The following is a 27970-nucleotide window of genomic DNA, read 5'->3' as shown; positions in this document are numbered from 1 at the left end:
GATGGCCAAGGGGCAGCGCCACTCTCACTACTCTTTGCCCTCGTTGTGGAGGTGTAAGACAGAGTAAGAACAGAATACACTATTACCACTTTTATTTGCAAATAGAAATCATTGTTGTACAAGACTGAATTTTGTCTGTAAATGTCAAGGTTCAAAGGGCAAAGTCAGTCCATGAAGTTGGACAAGATAGGGGCAAACAAAATGTAACATATTATAATGTCCATAAACATTGTGTGTAAAGTTTATCCAGCACAGGTTTAACTGTCCAAAAAAGTAAGAAAATCGTCTTCACTGAAGGAGTGGGCATTAGATGCCTGTGGATTTACAATCAGTTGTTCCATTATTGTCGAAAGACTTGAGTGATTTTTTGTCTAAGTCTGGAGGGAAAGATACTGATTTCCACCATGTCAGGGGTAGAGAATGTTGACAAGACAATCAGTTGAACTTAGTTTTTAACACATAGATAGATGTCCATTATAAGAAAGCAGAAGTCCTCATATGATTTTAAATACCCATGTCGCTGTAGCTGTTCAGTGGGTTACCAAACAATAGTTGTCATTTTCACAGATTGCCTGTCTCCTAAAATGACTATGTCAACAAATTACATTCACTTTCGTAGAGAATAATATTCCTCTCCACGGTTGCAGTGCACAACACACACGTCTCAATTTTCCGGTCGAGTTCACCTCCCATAATGCCGTTCAGATGGTCTTCCCTAACAAGAAGTCAGCGTACTCCTTTCTGCGTAGTACGCGGTGCATTTTGAAAGTGTTGGGCGAGGTGTTGGAGAAGGCCATCATTTGTTTACGCAGTTCCTTGAATGCACCCTCTGCCACCATCTGCACTCTCATTGGTCCGATGCTGCCTTTGAACCGGAACGACTTGTAGACAGCCGAGTCCTCCTGGACACACTGGTCCAACTGGTGAACAGGTGCAGGTGGGGTGTGTGTATATTTTTGTTTGTATTGTGTGTGCGAGCAAGCGAGAGGGTATTTTAGAGTATGTGCGAAAGAGAGGGAGTTAGAGATTGAGAAAGAGAAGAGGATGGCAAAATAGAAGATATTTCAGGAGCAATATATTATTTTCCATCGTAACCACACAACCGAAACAAGTTATGGAATAAGTTCTCCAGGAATTGGCATAAAACAGAAAGAAATGTACGCAAACTCATGTTGACAGGTACTGAAATGAAACAAGTGAAACTGAACACAAAATGTTTCCTTACCTTGTAGCGTTGCTCCTCTGTCAGGTTCCTCACCCCCTTTAGCTCCACAAACACTTGATAGTGAGGATCAGAACCTCCACAAGACTCTCCTGCAACAGATACATGATGATCAACCACTGCACAAATCAAGCTGGAGCCAACATACAATATGCCATATCTTCAATGGTCTAATCCCCCTATGAGTGAACATCCAATCATACGCTTCCAGTAAAACTTCACCCCAGCATCACTCTGGGGTGAAGTTTCCCCTAGGTACAGATCTAGGATCAGAATTCCCTCCCCCATTCCTAACTTTAACCATTATAGGGGGGAAAAGCAATACTGACCTAAGATCAGTGTCTAGGAACAACTTCACCCTACACCAATTGGCACTACTACAAAAGCAAGTAGAGAGCCGTCTTACCCATTATGGCGCTCTCTGCGCAGCAGTAGTCAACTAGCTGAGCCCCGGGCCACTGGCTGATGGCTCGCTTCAGAGCCCCCAGAAACATCACCTCAGACACCTTCTCCCCCCGCACGCTCAGCATCTGACCCCGCCTACACACACAGGTCATGCACATAAACGAACACACACAACAACACACACACACACAGAGTACTTTAGAACTGTCCCACACAGAGGCACAAAAACCATCCCCTCAGCATCTATCCCCATCAGAACACAGGTATTCTCACAAACCCAAGTACGTACAGATAAGGTACACGCCGGATGCAGTACTGTACCTGTATTGAAATTCGACAACTGGACACTGATTGTGGAAGCCAACCACTTTTACTATATCTCCCATACGATATCTATGAGACAAAAAAAAAAAAAAAAAAAAAAAAAAAAAGATCAAATCACATATCAGTCAACACAAATGCAGTGCTTGGATAACAACAGGAGGAGCTTCAGTTAAAGGGATAGTTCACTCAAATGACAAAATGTTATATTTGTTTCCCTACCTTGTAAGCAGTCTATGGACAAGGACAGAGTGGAATCCACACATTGTTTTTTTTTACACTTAGCCACTGCCATTTTTTGCCAACTTTAGCATTTTTCAAACCAAAAACCAATGGAAGTCAATGTACCCAATAATGACAAGTTTTAAATCTCATGCCCAAATCATCTTAAGGTCTCTGAAAGGGATTGTGACTTTGCTCAGTAACTTGGTTTGAAGTTACATTAAAGTCTGATTCTTCATAAAACGTAATGATTTTCCCAAGCAAAAACCAATGGAAGTCAAAATACCTGATATTAGCATGTTTTAAAGTACAATGATGTTTTACCTGAAGAGTCCGGATGCGTTGGTGACAACCAGCTCATAGCTGTGTCCCTCCTGCACTTCCTCCATGAGAAGTGTGTGTTTCTCAGGCGTCTCCTGGTCCAAACTGGCCTCTGGGAGGAACTCACAGAACATGGAGCGAGGACACAGCAAGTACCTCCTCCGCTCCTCCTCAGGCCACAGGTTCACCCCAATCAGACCTGCAGGGGCACAGGGATGTTAACACAGAGACATAACGTAAGAGTGCAGGAACGCAGAGACACATAAAAAGAGACACAGATACACACGTGTAGTACCATCTAAATGATGTTCTGTACTTGACTTGGTGCTCACCAGAGCTGAGCACTGGCACCTCAGATTTACTACAGCCTGAGCCCCTGCACCTCTTTAGCCGATTAGCTCAAAAGTATTGTGGAATTCCTGCACCTAAATATATTATTTTATTTATTTAACAAGGCAAGTCAGTTAAGAACAAATTCTTATTTACAATGCCGGCCTACCAAAAGGCCTCGTGCGGGGACGGGTTCTGGGATTAAAAAAATATAAATAAAATATATATGACAAAACACAAATCACTACAACAGAGACAACACTACATAAAGAGACTTAAGACAACAACATAGCAAGGCAGCAACACAACATAAAAACAACATGGTAGCAATACAACACATGGTACAAACATTATTGGGCACAGTCAATAGCAAAGGTCAAGAAGGTAGAGACAACAATACATCATACAAAGCAGCCACAACTGTCAGTAGGAGTGTCCATGATCGAGTCTTCGAATGAAGAGATTGAGATAAAACTGTCCAGTTTGAGTGTTTGTTGCAGCTCGTTCCAGTCGCTAGCTGCAGCGAACTGAAAAGAGGCGCGACTCAGGGATGTGTGTGCTTTTGGAATGTGAGGGTTGATGAGGGCTGCAGTAGATATCTCAGATAGGGGGGAATGAGGCCCAGGTAGGGGGTAGTAAGAGGGTTTTATAAATAAGCATAAAATCAACTTCCTAATACACACAAATCTAGAGGGGTGAATGAGAATATGTACATGTAAGTATATGGATGAGCAATGGCCAAGCGGCATAGGGAAAGCGCAATAGATGGTATAAAATACAGTATATACACATGTGATATGAGTAATGTAAGATATGTAAAATTATTAAAGTGCCATTTTTTTTGTATAAAGTGACTAGTGATCAATTTATTAAAACTGGCCAGTGATTGGGTCTCAATGTAGGCAGCAGGCTCTCGGAGTTAGTGATTGCGGTTTAGCAGTCTGATGGCCTTGAGATAGAAGCTGTTTTTCAGTCTCTCGGTCCCAGCTTTGATGCACCTGTACTGACCTCACCTTCTGGATGGTAGCGGTGTGAACAGGCAGTGGCCCGGGTGGTTGATGTCCTTGATGATCTTTATGGCCTTCCTGTGACATTGTGTGCTGTAGGTGTCATGGAGGGCGAGAGGTTGTTTTCCTGACACCACACTCCGAGTGCCCTCACCTCCTCCCTGTAGGCTGTCTCGTCATTGTTGGTAATCGAGCTCACTACTGTTGTGTTGTCTGCAAACTTGATGATTGAGTTGGAGGCATGCATGGCCACACAGTCATGGGTGAACAGGGAGTACAGGAGGGGGCTGAGCACACACCCTTGGGGGGCCCCAGTGTAGAGGATCAGCGAAGTGGAGATGTTGTTTCCTACGTTCACCAACTGGGTCGGCCTGTCAGGAAGTCCAGGCTCCAATTGTACAGGGCGGGTTGAGACCCAGGGCCTCCAGCTTGTTGATGAGCTTGGAGGGTACTATGGTGTTGAATGCTGAGCTGTAGTCAATGAACAGCATTCTTACATAGGTATTCCTTATGTCCAGATGGGATAGGGCAGTGTGCAGTGTGATGGCGATTGCGTCGTCTGTGGACGTGTTGGGGCGTTGTGCAAACTGAAGTGGGTCTAGGATGGCCGGAAAGGTGGAGGTGATATGATTCTCGACTAGCCTCTCAAAGCACTTCATGATGACAGAAGTGACTGCTACGGGGCGGTAGTCATTTAGTTCAGTTATCTTTGACTTCTTGGGTACAGGAACAATGGTAGCCATCTTGGAGCATGTGGGGACAACAGACTGGGATAGGGAGCAATTGAATATGTCTGTAAACACACCAGCCAGCTGGTCTGCGCATGCTTTGAGGATGCGGCTAGTCTGGGCCAGCAGCCTTGCGAGGGTTAACACGTTTTACTCACGTCAGCCACGGAGAAGGAGAGGGGGGGTGCAGTACTTGTTAGCGGGCCGCGACGGTGGCACTGGGTTTAGTTTGTCTGGAAGCGTGATGTCGGTGTCCGTGACGTGGCTGGATTTCTTTATGTAGTCCATGATTTCCTGTAGACCCTGCCACATATGTCTTGAGTCTGAGCCATTGAATTTGCGACTCCACCTTGTCCCTGTACTGGCATTTCACTTGTTTGATTGCCTTGCAGAGGGAATAGCTACACTGTTTATATTGAGACATATTCCCAGACCTCTTTCCATGGTTAAATGTGGTGGACCGCACTTTCAGTTTTGCACGAATTCCGCCATCCATCCACGGTTTCTGGTTAGGGTAGGTTTAAATAGTCACAACATCTCCAATGCACTTCTTTATAAAACGCACTCACCGAGTCAGCGTACAAGTTGATGTTATTCTCTGAGGCTGACCGGAACATATTCCAGTCCACGTGATCAAAACAATCTTGAAGCATGGCTTCCAATTGGTCGGACCAGTGTTGAATGGTTCTTGTCACTGGTAGGTCCTGTTTGAGTTTCTGCCTATAAGACAGAAAGAGCAAAATGGCGTCATGGTCAAATTTGCAAAAGGGAGGGCGAGGGAGGGCTTTGTATGCATCGCAGAAGTTAGAGTAGCAGTGGTCGAGGGTATTACGCATGTAGCGCAATCAATATGCTGGTAGAATTTAGGTAGACTTGTTCTCAACTTTGCTTTGTAAAGCTCCAGCTACAATAAATGCAGCCTTAGGATGTATGGTTTCCAGTTTGCATATAGTCCAGTGAAGTTCCTTGATGGCCGTCTTGGTGTCTGCTTGAGGGGTAATGTACACAGCTGTGACTATAACTGACGAGAATTCTCTTGGTAGGTAAAATGGCTGGCACTTGATTGTAAGGAATTCTAGATCAGGTGAGCAGAAGGACTTGAGTTCTTGTATGTTGTTATGATTACACCATGAGCCGTTAATCATAAAGCATATACCCTCGCCCTTCCTTTTCCCAGAGAGGTGTTTATCTCTGTCGGTGCGATGCATGGAGAAGCCCGGTAGCTGAACCGATTCTAACAACATATCCCATGTTTTCGTGAAACAGAGCATGTTACAATCTCTGATGTCTCTGGAAGGCAACCCATGCTCGAATCTCATCTACCTTGTTGTCAAGAGACTGGACATTGGATATATACTCGGGAGCGGTGTGCACGTCTATGGAGCCTGGCCAGGTGGCTGCTTCGTTTGCGGCATTATTGTTATGGATCGCCTACTGGACTTCGCTCCATTGTCCTGGGTGGTGGTCCGAACAGAGGAACCGCTTTGGGAAAATCGTATTCTTGGTCGTAATGTTGGTAAGTTGACGTTGCTCTTATATCCAATAGATCTTCCCATCTGTATGTAATAAGACTTAAGATTTCCTGGGGTAATTATGTAAGAAGAAATACATAAAAAATAAATAAAAAATACTGCATAGTTTTCTAAGAACTCGAAGCGAGGCGACCATCTCTGTCGGCACCATGCTAGTAATCAACCAGTCTTGCGACGGGTATACAGAGGTGACCAGTTTACAGAGGAGTATAGAGTGCAGTGATGTGTCGTTATAAGGAGCAAATCTAATGGCCGAATGGTAAAGAACATCTATCTGCTCGAGAGCACCCTTACCTGCCGATCTATAAATTATGTCTCCGTAATTTAGCATGGGTAGGATGGTCATCTGAATCAGGGTTAGTTTGGCAGCTGGGGTGAAAGAGTCTAGATTTAACTATAGCCTGCATCTTTGATATGTGCTCAGAGAAGGAGTGTACCATCTAGCCATACTCCCAAGTACTTGTATGAGATGACTACCTCAAGCTCTAAACCCTCAGAGATAGTACTCACACCTGTGGGGAGAGGGGCATTCTTCTTACCAAACCACGTGACCTTTGTTTTGGAGGTGTTCAGAACAAGGTTAAGGGTAGAGAAAGCTTGTTGGACACTAAGAAAGTTTTGTTGTAGAGCAATTTAACACAAAATCCGGGGAGGGTCCAGCTGAGTATAAGACTGTATCATCTGCATATAAATGGATGGCAGAGCTTCCTACGGCCTGAGCTATGTTGTTGATGTAAATTGAGAAGAGCGTGGTGCCTAGGATCGAGCCTTGGGGTACTCACTTGGTGACAGGCAGTGGCTGAGATAGCAGATTTTCTGACACTGCACTCTTTGAGAGAGGTAGTTAGCAAACCAGGGGGAAAACCCCTCAGAGACACAAATACTCCTTAGCCGGCCCACAAGAACGGAATGGTCTACCGATATCAAAAGCTTTGGCCAAGTCAATAAAAATAGCAGCACAATATTGCTTAGAATCATGGGCAATGGTGACATCATTGATTACCTTTAAGGTTGCAGTGAAACATCCATAACCTGAGTGGAAACCAGATTGCATACCCAAGAGAATACTATAAAACAGTACTGGCACCCAAAATGAGTACCGGCACCTATTTAAGTCTAAATCAAGCACTGATTATGTTATGGTCTTTGCTATAATTTTGGATTCAACCAACTACCACACTCGCATGAACACACATGCACATGGAAGAGGCAGACACAGACAGGGCCACTGTTATATTGTCATTCTCAATAGATGAAGCCTGTATACTCTTGATGTCACAAGGTGATGAGTCTCCTGTGCACTCACCCTCGGTGGCGGCGTAGAAGGGTGAGTAGAAGGGAACCCCCTGGCAGTAGCGCTCCCGCAGCATCTCCCCATAGATCTGATTAGATCCAGAGTCCACAGCCAGCACCAGGTTGAGCTGGGGCCAGAGGCGCCGCACGATGCCCACAAAGCCCTCCTGGAAGTGGGTCCGGAGCTGGGTGGCGCGCTCCGGGTCTGGCTTCATCTGGCCCTCCAGGCTGGCCCTCACCCCTGGCTCCAGGGCCAGAGCAGGGCTGACTCGACCCAGCTTGATGTCCTCCACCAGCTCCTGCCAACGCTCCTGGGGGAGGGGGGCGGACAGAAGACGGCATTATCAAATATAAATAATTACACAGTAATAAGAGTGCTGCAATGGAGGGTTATCCTATGTGCTCTTTACATAAGAGTATAAATATACAGTATTTACACAATATAGTAAACCAGCTTTCCCAATCCTGGCATGTGTGTTCATCTCTAGCTACAGTACCTGGAGGGCACTGAAGGCATAAAAGACAGTGGAGGCGAAGTTGGACTCCAGGGTGCCCACGCTGGGGTCTTTGAGGGCAAAGAGGAGGTGCAGGTAGAGGGTGTCTCTCTCACTGGGCACCTGGAAGGGAGGTTGGCACCATAATTATAGTAATATAGAAGTGTGTTCAAGTCCAAAAAGACACAATGATAACTTTTGTTTCCCTGTTAATCTTAGTAGCATATTTACACTTTACAATTTGAAAAACATGTTGTTTTCAACAGCATTCTGTTTTTCCCCCCATTATGCCCTTGAGCAAGGCACGGACCTCTTGTTTATTAGAAATGAAATGGAATAAAACGGAAAAGACATACTACATGAACTCCAAAAACAAAAACGTTTTCCTTTCCGTTGCAAAACGTTTTGCTGCAGCGTGCCCTTATGAACACAACCCTGGTGCCAACCCTACCTGGAAGGCGGGTGCGGGTGTGGTGTATAGGTTGAGCATGTGGCGGGAAGAAGCCGGGGTGGAGGAGTTAGGCCCAATGGGGATGCCTGCCTTAGACTGGCGAAAGGTGGGCGAGTAGAAGAGCTTGGTGGTGCGCTGGAGGCTGTCGCTGGCCGGGAACGCACGCCGCATGGCATCCAGACACACAGCCACGCCCTGGGGTGGAGGAACACACACACAGTGAGAGTGTCAAGAACACACAAACATAGTCATGACCAAAATAAAAATGGTCATCCTCTCTTCCTATAAGCACAGTATTTACAATTGGATAGGTGAAAGCTTTGATTTCACCACTACATATGCCAACAAGTCATGGTAGCTAAGGAAAATTGTCATTGGGGCTAATAGGGAGCATTTCCACTGACTGACCTGTAGGAAGAACTCTGTGTTGGTGTCCTTGGTGCTCAGCAGCATGGCGCTGGCCCCAGATGTACCCGATGTCATGGCTAAGATGAGGGGTTTCTCAGCTATGAGGACCTTCTCTTCTCCAGCCGCCACTCGCGTCACCAGCTCACGATAGTGCTCATACGTCGTCACCGGGTGGCGTGTACGAAAGGCCTCACAGTCTGAGGACACAGAACATTGTCTGAATTGTACACTGAACAAAAAATATAAAAAAGCAACAATTTAAAAGATTTTACAGTTCAGTTAGTTCATATAAGGAAATCAGTAAAGGTAAATAAATTCATTAGGCGCTAATCTATGGATTTCACGACTGGGAGTACATTTATGCCACGCATTATCATGAAACATGAGGTGATGGCACCAGAATGGGCTTCAGGATTTCGTCACAGTATCTCAGTGCATTCAAATTGCCATCGATAAAATACAATTGGTGTTCGTTGTCCGCCTGACCATACTAGAACCCCGTGTTATGTTCGAGACCACTTCAATCGAGACCGATTCAAGACCAAGACTGGAGCAAACCGAATGACCGATGTCATTCTTCTGTGAGCTGCTCCATCCCAAAACCAGTTGAGCGCTGCACACGCTTGCTGCCTGCAGATGATATTCTGCTGAAACTAGGCTGTGTGTGCGGTGCCCATGTGAATATATTTCACGTGCTTTACGACTGTGTAGGGTACTTCGTGCATGATTTCTCTATTGTACTACATAATTGATAAGTCATATACATCCACTACACTACTTTGATACGCATATCAGTAGGGATTAAGAAGTGAGTATAAGCAATGCCCACTGGGGGAAAAAAATGGCCACTACACCACTGGCCCTTTGTGTTTTATAAAAAGAGAAGATAATACACAACACAGAGGACGAGAGTTCAATAGAGTACTAAAGGTCAAGAGGACTAAAAGTCAATAGAGTACTAATGATCCATGGAAAGTGTTTTTTCTGTAATGGGGGATTAATGATCAATGGGTCAGAGACATGGGAGGAGTTTCACTCAGGGACTCATAGCTACATTGCAAGTTCTCATTCGTTCAAATTGTTTATACATTGAGCCTGAAATAGGATACTTGTTATTTGGCCATTGGCCTAGTTGCATTGCAAGGAATTCTAATTGATCAACCACAGGCTAGGGCTGGGTTATAAAACTAGATCCCGTGCCTTTGTTCTGTGGAGAGAATCACTGAGGACAGGGGAGAATGAACATCTACCTCTCAGCATAACATCTATGATTTGTCCTCTTTGAATAAACCTATTTTCTTCCCCCTGATTTGCTTTGGGGTCTGTGTTATTGAAGAGTAACAACTGCTAACAATATTAATGTTTCAAGAAAGGAGTTTATATATTTGGCCTGGCGAATCGGTTTTATGCGCTGACTGAATGGAAGCTGAGAATTATACGTTTTTTTTTTTACTCTAGATGGTCTGGGCAAGAAACTATGAGTCCTCACTGTCCGCGAAAGATAGAGTACAAATGTATCCAACACAGAGACAAGACCAAGACTCCCAATACCGCTTGGACTCGAGTAATACAACACAAAAAAAAGCCATATCTCAGACTGGCCAATAAAAAGAAAAGATTAAGATGGGCAGAAGAACACAGACACTGGACAGAGATATGGCTTTTTCTTTGCAACTCTTCCTAGAAGGCCAGCATCCCATAGTTGTATCTTCACTGTTGATGTTGAGACTGGTGTTTTGCGGTTACTATTTAATGAAACTGCCAGTTGAGGACTTGTGAGGCGTCTGTTTCTCAAACTAGACACTAATGTACTTGTCCTATTGCTCAGTTGTGCACTGGGGCCTCCCACTCTTTCTATGCTGGTTAGAGCCAGTTTGCGCTGTTCTGTGAAGGGAGTAGTACAGTGTTGTACGAGATCTTCAGTTTTTTGGCAACTTCTCGCATGGAATAGCCTTCATTTCTCAGAACAAGGATAGACTGACAAGTTTCAGAAGAAGGTTATTTGTTTCTGGCCATTTTGAGCCTGTAATTGAATCCACAAATGCTGATGCTCCAGATACTCAACTAGTCTAAAGAAAGCCAGTTTTATTGCTTCTTTAATCAAGACAACAGTTTTCAGCTGTGCTAACATAATTGCAAAAGGGTTTTCTAATGATCAATTAGCCTTTTAAAATGATAAACTTGTATTGGCTAACACAACGTGCCATTGGAACACAGGAGTGATGGTTGCTGATTATGGGCCTCTGTACGCCTATGTAGATATTCCATAAAAAATCTGCAGTTTCCAGCTACAAGTCATTTACAACATTAACAATGTGTATACTGTATTTCCGATCAATTTGAGGTTATTTTAAAAGGACAAAAAAATTGAATTTCTTTCAAAAACAAGGACATTTCTAAGTGACACCAAACTTGAACGGTGGTGTATCTTTAATGCCTATTGATGAAGGTATCTTCCATATCAACGAGAATTAATAATAAAAGGTTAAATTACTACACACTTTTAGCAGTCTTTGCCTTTAGGGTTAGCTCCATGTTGCAGCACGTGTTTATGGAAGACAAACGGAAGACCGAGGCGACCACTTATGCTAATTAGCTATCTAGCATTACCATCTAGCACGCGCCGAACACCTGTGTGTAACAGAAGGAGGCCGCCCGAAATATATTGTAACTGAAAAATACTGTCGCCTGAAACTGTGATAAAGCGGGTTAAAACAGTCTACACTAAGAAGATGTTTTGCATTTGTGAAATTATTTCATTTTTGATGTGATATAAAAGGGCTTTATTTCTAGAATCGTATAGCAATCGAGAATCCATTAACGTTTAGATGGAGTATTTGAATGGCTCTGGCAGCCAAAACAGTCTACCTCTGGAAAAACAAACGCCTTTGCAGGCTGTATGATTTTAGCCTACTTATGCCACGATTTTGCCTACCCAGACCAAATTTCCACGTCGTAGACAAATTCTTAGGTTGTAAACAATTGTCAGACGTCTTGGCTCATTCACTGTGACATGGTCTAAGTCTGCAAATTAAGTACCGGTACATGCGGTTGTAGGCTCCGACAAAGTGTCAGAACCTTTTTGCCTTTATTGTGTAATGTGGTTGGTGTTGCGAGACGATCCGAGAACGGTGAAATTGCGGCTTGCAATTCAGGGCACTCCTGCATGTGGGCATTCTTGCATCTGCAGGAACCTCTCTTTATACTTCGATTGGTCGATTTTTATGCTAGGACAGGAAGAAGCCATTGCCGCTCCAGTACAGTAGGTGGTGTTAATCCACAATAACGTTGGGGGCCAGCTGCTGATGAATTCCACAGAAGAATGGGCGGGGCGACAATGGCAGCTAGCTAGCCATACACCGGTAGACAGTGTCCTTCGCCTCCGCCTCTCAGGCACTGTTTTCTGTTAACTACAGCGAGGGAAGGTGTTCGGCATGCGGGATATTCTAAGCTAGCACATGTGTGCTAGCTTAGCCAGCTAGTACGGTACACAGCAGGTGGAAGGTGGGGGCTAGGGCGAAAACTGTGCCTGACAGGCAGGGGCTAGGGCCACACCATTTGTTAACTAGCACGCTAGCTAGCACACGGTGTCGCCCTAGCCCCCGCCAGTCAGGCACAGTTTTCTCCAGTATGTACGAGAAGGGGGTGACACTGTATGCTAGCTAGAAAGTTAGCACACATGTCGCTAACAAGCAAGCTAGCTAGTTAGTTAGCACACGGTGTCGCCCTAGCCCCCTGCCTGTCAGGCACGGTTTTCTTAGGTACATAGGAGGCGGGGCGATAACGTGTGCTAACAAGCAAGCTAGCTAGTTAGCGAGCACACAGTGTCACCCCCAGCCTGTCAGACATGGTTTTCTCCGGTACAACACGGTGTGCTCACTAGCTAGTTATAACAAGGTGTCACTCCCGCCTGCTGTGCTAGCGGGAGGCGGGGACGACCGGTAGACAGTTTCCTTCACCACTCCTTCCCTACGGTCAGGCAGATACAGGAATGCCCACATGCAGGAACGCCCTTGCGTGCTGCAGATCCCAGTGACTATGTTATTAAAGTGTATAGATAACTTAATATCTATGCACAGTCACTTGAATAACTCTACCTACATGTACATATTACCTCAATTAACCAGTGCCACCGCACATTGACTCTGTACTAGAGGTCGACTGATTAATCGGTCTATTTCTGTGTGTTATTATGTTAAAATTAAGTCTATGATTTGATAGGGCAGTCTGACTGAGCGATGGTAGGCAGCAGCAGGCTCGTAAGCATTCATTCAAACAGCACTTTCATGCGTTTTGCAAGCAGCTCTTCGCAAGCACTGCGCTGTTTATAACTTCAAGCCTATGAGCCTAATGGCTGGTGTAACCGATGTGAAATGGCTAGCGGGGTAGTTAGCGGGGTGTGCGCTAATAGCGTTTCAAACATCACTCGCTCTGAGATTTGGAGTAGTTATTCCCCATTGTGGAGTGATGGGCAATGCTGCTTCGACTGTGGCTGTTGTCGATGTGTTCCTGGTTCAAGCCCAGGTATGGGCGAGGAGAGGGACGGAAGCTATACTGTTACACATACTATAGTGCCTATAAGAACATCCAATAGTCAAAGATATGAAATACAAATGGTAGAGAGAGAAATAGTCCTAAAATAGTATATTAACTACAACCTAAAACCTCTTCCTTGGAATATTGAAGTCTCATGTTAAAAGGAACCACCAACTTTCATATGTTCTCATGTTCTGAGCAAGGAACTCAAACGTTAGCTTTTTTTTCATGGCACATATTGCACTTTTACTTCTCCAACACTTTGTTTTTGCATTATTTAAACCAAATTGAACATGTTTCACTATTTATTTGAGGCTAAATTTATTTTTATTGATGTATTATATTAAAGTTAAAATAAGTGTTCATTCAGTATTGTTGTAATTGTCATTATTACAAATCAAATTTAAAAAATGTAATATATACAGTGGGGCAAAAAAGTATTTAGTCAGCCACCAATTGTGCAAGTTCTCCCACTTAAAAATATGAGAGAGGCCCGTCATTTTCATCATAGGTACACTTCAACTATGACAGACAAAATGAGAAAAAATAATCCAGAAAATCACATTGTAGGATTTTTAATTAATGAATTTACAAATTATTGTGGAAAATAAGTATTTGGTCAATAACAAAAGTTTATCTCAATACTTTGTTATATACCCTTTGTTGGTAATGAGAGAGGTCAAACGTTTCTGTAAGTCTTCCCAAGGTTTTCACACACTGTTGCTGGTATTTTGGCCCATTCCTCCATGCAGATCTCCTCTAGAGCAGTGATGTTTTGGGGCTGTTGCTGGGCAACACGGACTTTCAACTCCCTCCAAAGATTTCCTATGGGGTTGAGATCTGGAGACTGGCTAGGCCACTCCAGGACCTTGAAATGTTTCTTACGAAGCCACTCCTTCGTTGCCTGGGCGGTGTGTTTGGGATCATTGTCATGCTGAAAGACCCAGCCATGTTTCATCTCCAATGCCCTTGCTGATGGAAGGAGGTTTTCACTCAAAATCTCACGATACATGGCCCCATTCATTCTTTCCTTTACACGGATCAGTCGTCCTGGTCCCTTTGCAGAAAAACAGCCCCAAAGCATGATGTTTCCACCCCCATGCTTCACAGTAGGTATGGTGTTCTTTGGATGCAACTCAGCATTCTTTGTCCTCCAAACACGACGAGTTGAGTTTTTACCAAAAAGTTTTATTTTGGTTTCATCTGACCATATGACATTCTCCCAATCTTCTTCTGGATCATCCAAATGCTCTCTAGCAAACTTCAGACGGGCCTGGACATGTACTGGCTTAAGCAGGGGGACACGTCTGGTACTGCAGGATTTGAGTCCCTGGCGGCGTAGTGTGTTACTGATGGTAGGCTTTGTTACTTTGGTCCCAGTTCTCTGCAGGTCATTCACTAGGTCCCCCCGTGTGGTTCTGGGAGTTTTGCTCACTGTTCTTGTGATCATTTTGACCCCACAGGGTGAGATCTTGCGTGGAGCCCCAGATCGAGGGAGATTATCAGTGGTCTTGTATGTCTTCCATTTCCTAATAATTGCTCCCACAGTTGATTTCTTCAAACCAAGCTGCTTACCTATTGCAGATTCAGTCTTCCCAGCCTGGTGCAGGTCTACAATTCTGTTTCTGGTGTCCTTTGACAGCTCTTTGGTCTTGGCCATAGTGGAGTTTGGAGTGTGACTGTTTGAGGTTGTGGACAGGTGTCTTTTATACTGATAACAAGTTCAAACAGGTGCCATTAATACAGGTAACGAGTGGAGGACAGAGGAGCCTCTTAAAGAAGAAGTTACAGGTCTGTGAGAGCCAGAAATCTTGCTTGTTTGTAGACCAAATACTGACCAAATACTTATTTTCCACCATAATTTGCAAATAAATTCATTAAAAATCCTACAATGTGATTTTCTGGATTTTTCCCCCTCATTTTGTCTGTCATAGTTAAAGTGTACCTATGATGAAAATTACAGGCCTCTCATCTTTTTAAGTGGGAGAACTTGCACAATTGGTGGCTGACTTTTTTGCCCCACTGTATGTATGTATATATTTATTTATTATTAAAAAAAATATATATATATATATATTTTTTTAAATCAGCCGATTAATCGGTATCGGCTTTTTTTGGTCCTCCAATAAATCGGGATCGGTGTTGAGGCTCTGCATCTGTCCTCGTGCTCCTAGACCTTAGTGCTGCTTTTGATACCATCGATCACCACATTCTTTTGGAGAGATTGGAAACCCAAATTGGTCTACACGGACAAGTTCTAGCCTGGTTTAGATCTTATCTGTCGGAAAGATATCAGTTTGTCTCTGTGAATGGTTTGTTCTCTGACAAATCAACTGTAAATTCCGGTGTTCCTCAAGGTTCCGTTTTAGGACCACTATTGTTTTCACTATATATTTTACCTCTTGGGGATGTCATTTGAAAACATAATGTTAACTTTCACTGCTATGCGGATGACACACAGCCGTACATTTCAATGAAACATGGTGAAGCCCCAAAATTGCCCTCGCTAGAAGCATGTGTTTCAGACATAAGAAAGTGGATGGCTGCAAACTTTCTACTTTTAAACTCGGACAAAACAGAGATGCTTGTTCTAGGTCCCAAGAAACAAAGAGATCTTCTGTTGAATCTGACAATTAATCTTAATGGTTGTACAGTCGTCTCAAATAAAACTGTGAAGGACCTTGGCGTTACTCTGGACCCTGATCTCTCTTTTGAAGAACATATCAAGACTGTTTCAAGGACAGCGTTTTTCCATCTACGTAACATTGCAAATATCAGAAACTTTCTGTCCAAAAAGGATGCAGAAAACTGTATCCATGCTTTTGTCACTTCTAGGTTAGACTACTGCAATGCTCTACTTTCCGGCTACCCGGATAAAGCACTAAATAAACTTCAGTTAGTGCTAAATACGGCTGCTAGAATCCTGACTAGAACCCAAAAAATGTATCATATTACTCCAGTGTTAGCCTCCCTACACTGGCTTCCTGTCAAGGCAAGGGCTGATTTCAAGGTTTTACTGCTAACCTACAAAGCATTACATGGGCTTGCTCCTACCTCTCTCTCGGATTTGGTCCTGCCGTACATACTTATACGTACGCTACGGTCACAAGACGCAGGCCTCCTAATTGTCCCTAGAATTTCTAAGCAAACAGCTGGAGGCAGGGCTTTCTCCTATAGAGCTCAATTTTTATGGAATGGTCTGCCTACCCATGTGAGAGACGCAAACTCGGTCTCAACCTTTAAGTCTTTACTGAAGACTCATCTCTTCAGTGGGTCATATGATTGAGTGTAGTCTGGCCCTGGAGTGTGAAGGTGAACGGAATGGCTCTGGAGCAACGAACCGCCCTTGCCGTCTCTGCCTGGCCGGTTCCCCTCTTTCCACTGGGATTCTCTGCCTCTAACCCTATTACAGGGGCTGAGTCACTGGCTTACTGGTGCTCTTTCATACCGTCCCTAGGAGGGGTGCGTCACTTGAGTGGGTTGAGTCACTGATGTGATCTTCCTGTCTGGGTTGGCGCCCCTCCCCCCCTTGGGTTGTGCCGTGGCGGAGATCTTTGTGGGCTATACTCGGTCTTGTCTCAGGATGGTAAGTTGGTGGTTGAAGATATCCCTCTAGTGGTGTGGGGGCTGTGCTTTGGCAAAGTGGGTGGGGTTATATCCTTCCTGTTTGGCCCTGTCCGGGGGTGTCATCAAATGGGGCCACAGTGTCTCCTGACCCCTCCTGTCTCAGCCTCCAGTATTTATGCTGCAGTAATTTATGTGTCGGGGGCTAGGGTCAGTCTGTTATATCTGGAGTACTTCTCCTGTCTTATCCGGTGTCCTGTGTGAATTTAAGTATGCTCTCTCTAATTATCTCGGAGGACCTGAGCCCTAGGACCATGCCTCAGGACTACCTGGCATGATGACTCCTTGCTGTCCCCAGGTCACCTGGCTGTGCTGCTGCTCCAGTTTCAACTGTTCTGCCTGCGGCTATGGAATCCTGACCTGTTCACCGGACGTGCTACCTGTCCCAGACCTGCTGTTTTCAACTCTCTAGAGACAGCAGGAGTGGTAGAGGTACTCTTAATGATCGGCTATGAAAAGTCAACTGACATTTCCTCCTGAGGTGCTGACTTGCTGCACCCTCGACAACTACTGTGATTATTATTATTTGACCTTGCTGGTCATTTATGAACATTTGAACATCTTGGCCATGTTCTGTTATAATCTCCACCCGGCACAGCCAGAAGAGGACTAGCCACGCCTCATAGCCTGGTTCCTCTCTAGGTTTCTTCCTAGGTTTTGGCCTTTCTAGGGAGTTTTTCCTAGCCACCGTTCTTCTACACCTGCATTGCTTGCTGTTTGGGGTTTTAGGCTGGGTTTCTGTACAGCACTTTGAGATATCAGCTGATGTACGAAGGGCTATTAAAATAAAGAAAAAAATCATAATCGGTCGACCTCTACACTGTAGATGTACACCCTGTATATAGTCTCGCTATAATTATTTTACTGCTGCTCTTTAATTTGTTACTTTTATTTTCCTTTAAACCGCATTGTTGGTTAAGGACTTGTAAAGTAAGTATTTCACTGTAAGGTGAATTTGATTTGATTTTGATTTGACTGCAGCCAACATCTGCAGGAACCCCTTTTAATACTTCGATTTTATACGCACCCTGGCCCCCGCTCCTCCCATTGGTTCCTTCATGAACAACCCCACCTAGAATCTCTGGTGGTCTAGTGGTTAGGATTTGGCGCCCTCACCGCCGTGGCCCGGGTTCGATTCCCGGTCAGGGAACCACTCTTTGGGCTCGCCCGGCATTGGCGCAGTGGTCTAAGGCACTACATCTCAGTGCAAGAGGCGTCACTGTAGTCTCTGGTTCCCGTGATTGAGAGTCCCATAGGGTGGTGCACAATTGGCCCAGTGTTGTCCACGTTTGGACGGGGTAGTCCGTCATTGCAAATAAGAATTTGTTCTTAACTGACTTGTCTAGTTACATTTTTTTAAATATAACCTTAATTTATGTACAACCCCTCCTAGAGCATCCCATTGGTTCATGCATTAGCACCCCATTTGGATTCTGCATGAACCCTGAGTCCTACTAGCTAGATACCGATAGTCAGTGGTCCCGTCTGCCGAACACCTGCCCTCACAAGTCGTTACCAGAACTGCGGGAAAACAGTGCCCGACAGGCAGGGGTGAAGGACACTGTCTAAGCTAGGGTTGCAAAGGGTTGGAAACTTTTCAGAAATGTTCCATGGGAAGTTAAGCCCGGGATGCACAGTGCATTCTTCCATCATATGTTCAGGCTGTGCTGCTCATGCATTGAATCTGCTCCTCAAGAACATCATGGCACTGAAAACAATGGATACACTACAAGAGAGCCAAGGAAATGGTTAGGTATGTGAAGAGTCACCAAGTTATAGCAGCAATCTACCTCACCAAGCAAAGTGAGAAGAATAAAAACACCACATTGAAGCTGCCCAGCAACACCTGTTGAGGTGGTGTTGTCATCATGTTTGACAGTCTCCTGGAGGGGAAGGAGTCTCCAAGAAATGGCCATATCACAGTCTGCCGATATGGACAGCCACATCAAGAGGATCCTCCTGGATGATGTATTTTGGGAGAGAGTGGTAAGCAGCCTGAAACTCCTGAAACCTATAGCAGTAGCAATTGCACGGATTGAGGGAGACAATGCCATTCTGTCTGATGTTCAGACTCTGCTTGCAGATGTAAGAGAAGAAATCCGTACTGCCCTGCCCACTTCACTGTTGCTCCAAGCAGAGGAAACTGCAGTTCTGAAATACATCAAAAAGCGTGAAGACTTCTGCCTGCAGCCCATACACGCCGCAGCAGACATGTTTGGACCCCAAGTATGCTGGCAAGAGCATCCTGGTGGAATGGACTTTGTGGATCTGAGGCCCTGTTGCCTCCACCGTCTTCCAAATCCCACCAACATCAGCCGCCTCAGAGGGCAACTGGTCCTTGTTCGTGAACACACACACACCAAAGCACGCAACAGGCTGACCAATACAAGGGTAGAAAATTTGGTGGCCATCCAGGCAAATTTGAGTCTTTTGCGCCTGACAACGAGCTATCCTCAACAAGGTAGGAAAGTAACTGTGAAGATGAGGCCTCAGAGTCTGATATTCAAAAATTGGACATTGAGGAAGTCCAGGGAGAAGAAGCCTGAGAGGAAGACAACCAAAGCTTTAGTTTCTAGACTATCATTTTACAGATGTATTTTGAAAACGTTATTGGGAGATGCGATGGATAATGGGGGATCATTCAATATTCCCTTTCTTTTGGTGTTCAGTGAAATCATCCCATGTGAAGAGTCAACTTATTTAATTAAAGTTCAATTTGTAACTAAATGTTTTTATTTCTATTGGAAGGATTTAATCATTTCCAATTATGTCTACTTATGATAAGGTAAAATGTTTATGTTTCTGTCTCCATATGAAATTGTAAATATATCCAATGCAAAAAACACCTACATTTAAATGGTATTAATATTCATTTATTTCCAATAATTCCCATATATTCCCAAGGAAGGTTCCCACCTCTGAGTATTTCCCAAAATGTGCAAGCCTACCGGTCACACCCACTGGTGTAACACTGTGCGCTAACTAGCTTGATAGTTAGCTAGCTAACAAACAGAGTCAATCCCGCCCCCTGCCTGCTGTGAACCGGAGTCCTCTTTAGGACTAGCTGGCAAAGCTAACACACAGTGACGTTTGCTACAGCCTGCCAAACACCTTCCCTCGCCGTTGTTAACATAACTGCGGGAAAACAGTGGCCGACAGACGGGGTATATTTTAAATTAAGGACAGGCAGGAGGCTGGGGTGCTCCAGTACAGTAGGTGGCGTTAATGCACAATAATGTAACGTTGGATGCCACAGATGAACACAATTGAAGAATGGGCGGTGGCAGCTAGCTAGCCATACACCGATGGACAGTATCCGTTGCCCCACCCCTTCATCTGAGGGGTTAATCCGCAGCTGGCATCCAACGTTGTGTATTAACGCCACCTACTGTACTTGAGCGCCCCTGTCTCACGCCTGTCCCAAGTTAAAAATGGACCAATTAGAAGTATAAAGAGGGCAGATGCAGGAATGCCCAGAATTGCGGTGCAAATGCACCCTTTTCTGAGCTGCTGGCACATGCACAAATCAAATACACTGCTGCAGTTGACGTTGCCTATATCGGCTGACCAGTCTCGCAAACCAATCGCAGAATGTGACTGCAGAACTGACACAAATCATACTACCTGGCCAGGTTGGTTGCTAGTACGATTTGCGTCAGTTCTGCCGTCAACCAACCTGGCCAGATGGCAGAACTGACGCAAATCGTATTATCTGGCCAGGTTGGTATCAATATTTTAATTTGGTAACATCAAGACGTAATCGTAAAAGACTGAATCCGATTTACTGTCTGAAAAGGCTTTAGTAATGGTAGGCTCATCTGAACTACTTTTAAAAGACTACATTCTTGGGCTAGCCTACAGCATACAATTTATTGCAATTTGAGGAAACGTGATGTGAGTTATCGCAAGCATATCATCAGAACATAGAGGCAGTCAATCACTTAGCAAAAAGTTACATCACTGGCATAATGACCTTACATCACAAGCTTTTGCTGAGGTCGAATATGCTGAGAGCAGAACGTGCACGGTCATTGGTGGGCTATATTGTGCAAGTGAACAAATGTGCATTATTATGCAAGTGTCTTATAATAACGTGGAATGATTACCTTTGATTGAGCTAAAATCATACTGCTTTCCGTAACATGTGTCAGCGTTCTTGCGCAGGCGCTTTAGAAGAGTTTCCTCTTGAACTTGCCGTATATTCAGCGTATCGGCTTCCAGTTTCCCTCTTTGCCGCTTACCCAGCCAACCCACAACCTTCACGGCAAAATACTGGCTTAGCAGACTGCTCAAAGTCCGGTTCTCTCCTTTCACTTTCGAGCTTATGTCCCTCCAAAGCAGCGCCATTCCACCCAGAGACAGGACTCCAAGCACACTGGGCAAAGGACGCAGCATCCCGAGGAGCTCTGTTACACAAGGTGGAAAGCACAGAATCGGTCACGCGAGAGCGCTGTTGGTCTACACACATCCATAACAACCAGTCGATAAACATGATCAATCTACATACGCCAGAAATAGCAATAGGCTGTTCATATTCCATTAGGTTGTTTTTGAACATAGACTAAGAAGTTATTTTCCCACCAAGAACGGGAAGTTTAATGAACAAATCTTTAAAACGGGCTATCACCATGGAAGCGCACATACATCACCGCTAGGCTATCAGTTCAGTAGTCAAAGCAATGGTTCACTTCAAATATTCATAATGTAGCTTACCAAGACTTTGTCCAGTGGCTATAATAATGGAGAGAATTGTAATGACTAATGCACAACGAATAAATTTCGAGCGCCCTAATATAGCCATCGAACTGATCAACTCATAAATAATTTCAAAATAAGATTAAAAGGTTTTCGTTCACGTTAAAGCTGTCAATTTGTTAACTTTAACGAATGGAAAAGCATTGTCCGTTAACTAAGTTTAAAACATGAGGATTCTTCACTTTGCAAGATGTTTTAAAGCAAGAATTTCACTTCCTTGTTTCGACCGGTCACCAAAGATGTTCTATTATATAGACAAGATGGTCGAGTGGCCACTAACAATGGATATACATTTCGTCAAAGATAGAAGGGAGGCGAGATCAGATGGGACCTTTCTAGCAAAGATTTTTACATCTAAACTATCCGTGATTCTAGCCAATGAGAGGGCAGATACGCATGTCAGGCACAACTGCAATATAGTCGTTTTTTTTAAGTTACCGAAATGCCACGGTCGTCCACGTATATCAGTGCATTCGTAACAACCTAACATTTACGACACTTATATTCGATAAAATAAGCCTCACATAGCAAATTAGTAATTACATTTTTTGTTGACCTCCATACAAAAATTCCTCACTTCATGTTCTTATTTGTGTAGATGAATTTTGGGCGGAGAATTACCCCTCTCGCTTCGCCTCTTCCTCTCTGCTGATTCTTCTTCTTCTTCTTTGAAGTTTATTGGCAGACTACAACATATAAACTGTTTTGCCGCCACCTACTGTACTGGGTAGTGAACGAGAAAATAAAACAATCCATTGCGGGTAGAAGGCGGAGAAAACGACATGCAAATACAAACATAGACACAGCCCACTCCTTCAGTCACAGTCCAATCCAATCTACATTTGAACGGCAGCAAATGTCTCTCCACTTACTCTGTCTTACTACTTATGGCTGCTTTTCAACCAGTGCTTGCAGTGTTCGTGTTGGTTGGATTCTAGGTGTCAAGAACATGGCTGTTAGAAGGTTAAATGACGAGACAGAGGCACCTGGAGAGACATCGGACCCCAGCCCAGCAGTCACAGCAGGAACTTCTGGGTTCCTGACATTCTCCTCCGTGGTGTCAGCAGGAAACCTGGCCTCAGGGCAATGCCTAGCATTTGAAATGTAAACTTGATACCCCCCCATATGTTACGTTATATTACATTACAAATGGATTAGTGGTCGTACGATATCATAGGAATTGGAGGTAGAGGTCTTTTCGTATCCCAAAATTGAGATCCGAATGTAACGGATGTGAAATAGCTAGCTAGTTAGCGGTGGTGCGCGCTAAATAGCGTTTCAATCGGTGAAGTCACTTGCTCTGAGACCTTGAAGTAGTGGTTCCCCTTGCTCTGCAAGGGCCGCGGCTTTTGTGGAGCGATGGGTAACTATGCTTCGTGGGTGACTGTTGTTGATGTGTGCAGAGGGTCCCTGGTTCGCGAGGGGACGGTCTAAAGTTATACTGTTACACGAACCTAATTGGATCTGTAAAATTCCCATCCGAGACTGACAGCAACCAGTAATTTTCACCCCAAAATGAATACCGATCCGATTTAGATCTGAGGTATACCAGATCCCAGTGGCAATTTTAGCATGTAAATCTTGGTGGGGCAATCAACATATATATTTTTTTACATGCATGCCTGCATTAATTGCACTATAACTGCCCACAAACTGTTAGGGCCTACATAAAGCTGTGCCAACAGCAGAGCTTTCCTTTCAGCACCATGGAGTGAATCCTTACCACTGCTACACCTGGCTATCAGCGGAGCTTAGTCTGGCAGCAAAACAGTTCATTCAGCCACATTTCCTGCTTTTTTAAAAACCATAGCTGACATGGCTGACTTGCTTCAACAAATGTGGTTACTTCTGACTCCTTGTGGATAAGAACTTCTCCTTCAATAATAACAAACGCCAAAATGAGTTTGGACTTTTGAACCATACACAAACATTATTACATTTATGTTCAGTAACTGAACTTTTTTTTGAAAACATATATTTGAACGGGAATAAGACTGTCACTGGCAAACATGGTTCCCGACTCAACAACATTATATAGTATCTCCTCCTTGTCAAGAAAAGCACATGAGCTAATTATAGTACACAAAGTAAGCAAAACAATAAATAAATTCCAACATTGCCTAAAATGATGAATAAGATACTAATAAGATAGACCTATATAAGCAATTGAGCAATATAATAATATAACAATTGAGATGTACAAGCATAAGGGAACGATGAGCAGATAAGAGGCAATCCGTAATTGCGATGAAGACATTAACGAGCAAGCTAAGATGGACATGGTCAATATAACTATTTGTTCAGCACTTTTAAAATGTAATGACATAATTCAGAACATGGGCCGTTCTTACAGTATTCTCCCTGTAAACCAAGTCAGAACCGTAGGATAAAAAAGGGGGCATGTAAAGCAGACACAGAAAGCTCTTACAATATTCGATGATGACATTTCTCTAAAACAGGCTATAGGCTAAATGTGCACCACCAAGTCAGAACAGTAGGCTAAGTTCTGGGGATCAAATTATTAGGGTGAGGCACATGGGCTACTAACAGCTTACTACATAACACACTTTGTATAACTTTCTTAGCTACAGTATACATATCTCCCTGGCATATTACATAATTTATGCAGCAGCATACAATACATTTTTGGACTCACCGTTGTTGTGCTGTCCTCCCTTGAACAGGAAGGTGGCGCGGTGGTCCTTCTTGTGGGCAAATGTTGTCATCAAACTTTGCCATCAAAATCTGGCATTCTCTGGATTTATAGTGCTTTCAAGACAACTGGGAACTCGGAAAAAAACAAGGTTGAATCATGACGTCAGTGATCTTCAGGTCGGAGCTCTAGAAAGAGGCACGAGTTCCCGACTTTTCAAAACCTATTTTCCCAGTCGGAGCTCGTATTTTTCCAGTCGGAGTTTCCAATTGTCTTGAACTCACTGAATTCCTAGATTTCCCAGTTCACGAGTTTCCTGTTTTTTGAATGCAGCAGAAGTCATGCTGGATTAACAGCTTGGGCAATGTATTTAACCTTTTCTGGCCTATGGTGTTGGTGCTGAATGTTTATCCTTTTAAGCTTGGAAAATATACTTTTTCAGACAGATGTTTTAAATTCTTAACCCCAGACTTGGACCACACACCCTCTCCACCGAATAGCAGGCACAGGGAAGCAAAATAGTGTTTGCTTTGCAACACTTGCAGTTAGGCACTGATTCCTTCCAAACCACTTATTGTTGAATTTGTGATTTCTCGACTTGTTGTGTAATGTTTTTTTTTGTTTTGAATTTTACCCCTTTTTCTCCCCAATTTCGTAGTATCCAATTGTTGTAGTAGCTACTATCTTGTCTCATCGCTACAACTCCCGTACGGGCTTGCCTGAAAACAGGCTTAACAGGTGGGGCTCAAAACAGGTGCCTTGAAGGTGAACGGCAAGGCGTAGGTGAACTGCAAGGCATTGGAGCAACGAACCGCCCTTGCTGTCCTTGCCTGGACGGCTACCCTCTCCACTGGGATTCTTTGCCTCTGACCCTATTACGGGTGCTGAGTCACTGGCTTACTAGTGCTCTTCCATGCCGTCCCTAGGAGGGGTGCACAGTGCCACAGTGTCCCACGACCCACCCGTCTCAGGCTGCAGTATCTATGCTGCAATAGTCCATGTGCCGGGGGTCTAGGGTCAGTCTGTTATATCTGGTGTAATTCTCCTTACATTCTCCTGTTCTTAATTCTCCAGCTAATTCATGCGCATTCATTATTTAATTGTGTTCATTGTTTAGGCCTACCCTTTTTGTTCAGGTTTATTTTTTATATATTTTGCCTGAGTAAACATAGAAGTTGCCTACCTGACCTGTGCACAAATGTAAGCCTATAGGCCTAAAATTTCACATTTGGTGATGTCTTATACACTGATCAAAAATATAAAAGCAACATGTAGAGTGTTGGTTCTATGTTTCATGAGCTGAAATAAAAAATCCCAGAAATTCACACAAAAAGCTTATTTCTCTCAAATGTTGTACACACATTTGTTTAAATCCCTGTTAGTGAGCATTTCTCCTTTGTCAAGATAATTCATCCACCTGACAGGTGCGGCATATCAAGAAGCTGATCATTTTTTTAAATATATGATTACACAGGTGCACCTTGTGCTGGGGACAATAGAAGACCACTTTAAAATGTGCGGTTTTGTCACACAACACAAGTTGTAAAGGGGTGTGCAATTGGGATGCTGACTGCAGGAATGTCAACCAGAGCTGTTGCCATAGAAATTGTTCATTTCTCTACCATAAGCTGCCTCCAACGCCATTTTAGAGAATTTGGCAGTACGTCCAACTGGCCTCACAACCGCAGACCACGTGTAACCACGCTAGCCCAGGACTTCCACATCCGGTTTTTCACCTGCGGGATCATCTGAGACCAGCCACCCGGACTGCTGATGAAACGGAGGAGTATTCCTGTCTGTAATAAAATCCTTTTGTGGGGAAAAAAAAATCATTCTGATTGGCTGGGCCTGGCTTCCCAGTGGGTGTGCTTGGCTCCCAAGAGGGTGGGCCTGTGAGTTCATATGCATGATACATTGCAAATGCATAAAACATACCCCAAATGTATGGTGGCCATTGCCTCAACTTACTCGAATGGCAAACTTTGGGCTATATTTGCCCACACAACTACAAGGATACACTTTTATGCTAGGTGTAGGATCTAGTCATGTCGTAGCTTATAGACACCAACTGATGTATAAAACAATCTTCTTTGGTTTAGATACAAGCGTCATGAAACCTACAGTGGGGCAAAAAAAGTATTTAGTCAGCCACCAATTGTGCAAGTTCTCCCACTTAAAAAGATGAGGCCTGTAATTTATCATAGGTACACTTCAACTATGACAGACAAAATGAGGGGAAAAAAAATCCAGAAAATCACATTGTAGGATTTTTTATGAATTTATTTGCAAATTATGGTGGAAAATAAGTATTTGGTCACCTACAAACAAGCAAGAATTCTGGCTCTCACAGACCTGTAACTTCTTCTTTAAGAGGCTCCTCTGTCCTCCACTCGTTACCTGTATAAATGGCACCTGTTTGAACTTGTTATCAGTATAAAAGACACCTGTCCACAACCTCAAACAGTCACACTCCAAACTCCACTATAGCCAAGACCAAAGAGCTGTCAAAGGACACCAGAAACAAAATTGTAGACCTGCACCAGGCTGGGAAGACTGAATCTACTTAAACTAAATCTTTATTTACTTATTAATAAGGGAGCAGGTCAATACAACGCACACATATAAAGTTAATCGATTGAGTGCTCTACGATAATGATGGCTGGTCGACGAATCACCCTCAGATGTTTCTTTGAGAGCCCCAAGACTAAAGCACAAAGGTCTTTTATAGCCAAGATACACTCCTTTCAGTCAACATGATGAACAAATGTATGGAATGGGTCACAAGGTTAAGATTTGTATGAAAGATACTTATAACTCAGAGAAGACAGTATCTGCTGTAAAAACAGTTCTCTTAGAGACCAAGGTCTAGCCCTGGGGTAATCTCTCCCTGGTACCCTATAGAAAACAAAAATTACCGCATTCCAGAGTATGAATTATCACCCAAAGACATCGTAAATCTCACAGAGGCCCATCCTCAGTAGAACACACACAGATGAGCGCTCTAACAACCCCTTATTCTGTTGCATAAAACAACCATTTGATGCAATAAAAGTACTCCAATCTTGCAGTTTTGCTCTCACAACAAATACATGACATAAATACATACACAATGTAGTTTACAGAACAGTGCACCGCAGGCCTGCTCAGTTCAGAATCACAGTTGCACTTGCACTTATGAAAAGGGATTTATACAAGTTGATCTGGTTGCTCTGCATCATGTCTTATAGCTGATTCAACTCCATGATTTTACAATGAAGTTGAGCGGCGACTAGAGCTCCGTTTTTTTTTTTAAAGACTGACTTCAGCACCCAAAGAAAAGCCTGCAATTACACACAACACTGTTCTGTGTAATTAATGGCTATTCTTTGGGTGCTGAAATAAGTTTATGATAACAATGTGACCGAGATCCAGTCCTCGTTGAGGTTAGTTAGCTGCATCCCTTATTTTAAAAATTATTACATTCACACACAAAATTGTCACTCAAACTTGATTTAAAATTATTTATAAAACTTTTATTTCTGCCCCCCCCCCCCCCGCCCAACTTCAATGTAGGGCCCAGAATTTTTCCTGGTCTTGTTACATGGGGAAAACTCAGGCCACTATACTATATTTTTAAGCAAAACACAGGAAGATAAAAACACAAGACAGTTTAAAATCTATTTCACAAA

At 43.7% G+C, this 27970-nt stretch overlaps 1 protein-coding gene across 2 annotated transcripts; it reads right to left on the bottom strand.

Annotated features, from left to right (window-relative positions):
• Positions 1-77: 77 nt before the first annotated feature.
• On the bottom strand, positions 78-22313 carry LOC139368214 (GH3 domain containing). Of its 2 annotated transcripts, none has more exons than XM_071106869.1 (11): positions 22271-22313; positions 21001-21300; positions 8735-8931; positions 8327-8521; positions 7879-7998; positions 7395-7692; positions 2495-2690; positions 1949-2020; positions 1629-1762; positions 1226-1314; positions 78-920 (listed from the first exon to the last, which is right to left on the bottom strand). In XM_071106869.1, exons 2-11 carry the CDS (start codon positions 21287-21289, stop codon positions 702-704), a joined length of 1809 nt encoding a protein of 602 aa, XP_070962970.1. In that variant the 5' UTR covers positions 21290-21300; positions 22271-22313; the 3' UTR covers positions 78-701. The 2 variants fall into 2 exon arrangements, with proteins under 2 accessions (XP_070962970.1, XP_070962969.1); XM_071106868.1 differs by lacking the exon at positions 22271-22313 and adding an exon at positions 21608-21948.
• Positions 22314-27970: the final 5657 nt, after the last annotated feature.

The sequence above is a fragment of the Oncorhynchus clarkii genome, chromosome 16, assembly GCF_045791955.1.
Source record: "Oncorhynchus clarkii lewisi isolate Uvic-CL-2024 chromosome 16, UVic_Ocla_1.0, whole genome shotgun sequence".
NCBI classification, from domain to species: Eukaryota; Metazoa; Chordata; class Actinopteri; order Salmoniformes; family Salmonidae; genus Oncorhynchus; species Oncorhynchus clarkii.
Note: the sequence above shows the minus strand (reverse complement) of the source record. Positions and strands in the feature narration are given on the sequence as shown.

What these genes read in the sequence shown, in the direction of transcription:
- LOC139368214 (XM_071106868.1), bottom strand. Translation starts at nt 21,695, where the DNA reads ATGGCTATATTAGGGCGCTCGAAATTTATTCGTTGTGCATTAGTCATT. An exon ending in AGCCACTGGACAAAGTCTTG is followed by an intron (nt 21,301 to 21,607) that starts GTAAGCTACATT and finishes CTTGTGTAACAG; the next exon opens with AGCTCCTCGGGATGCTGCGT. An exon ending in GTTGTCGAATTTCAATACAG is followed by an intron (nt 1,763 to 1,948) that starts GTACAGTACTGC and finishes CTGTGTGTGTAG; the next exon opens with GCGGGGTCAGATGCTGAGCG.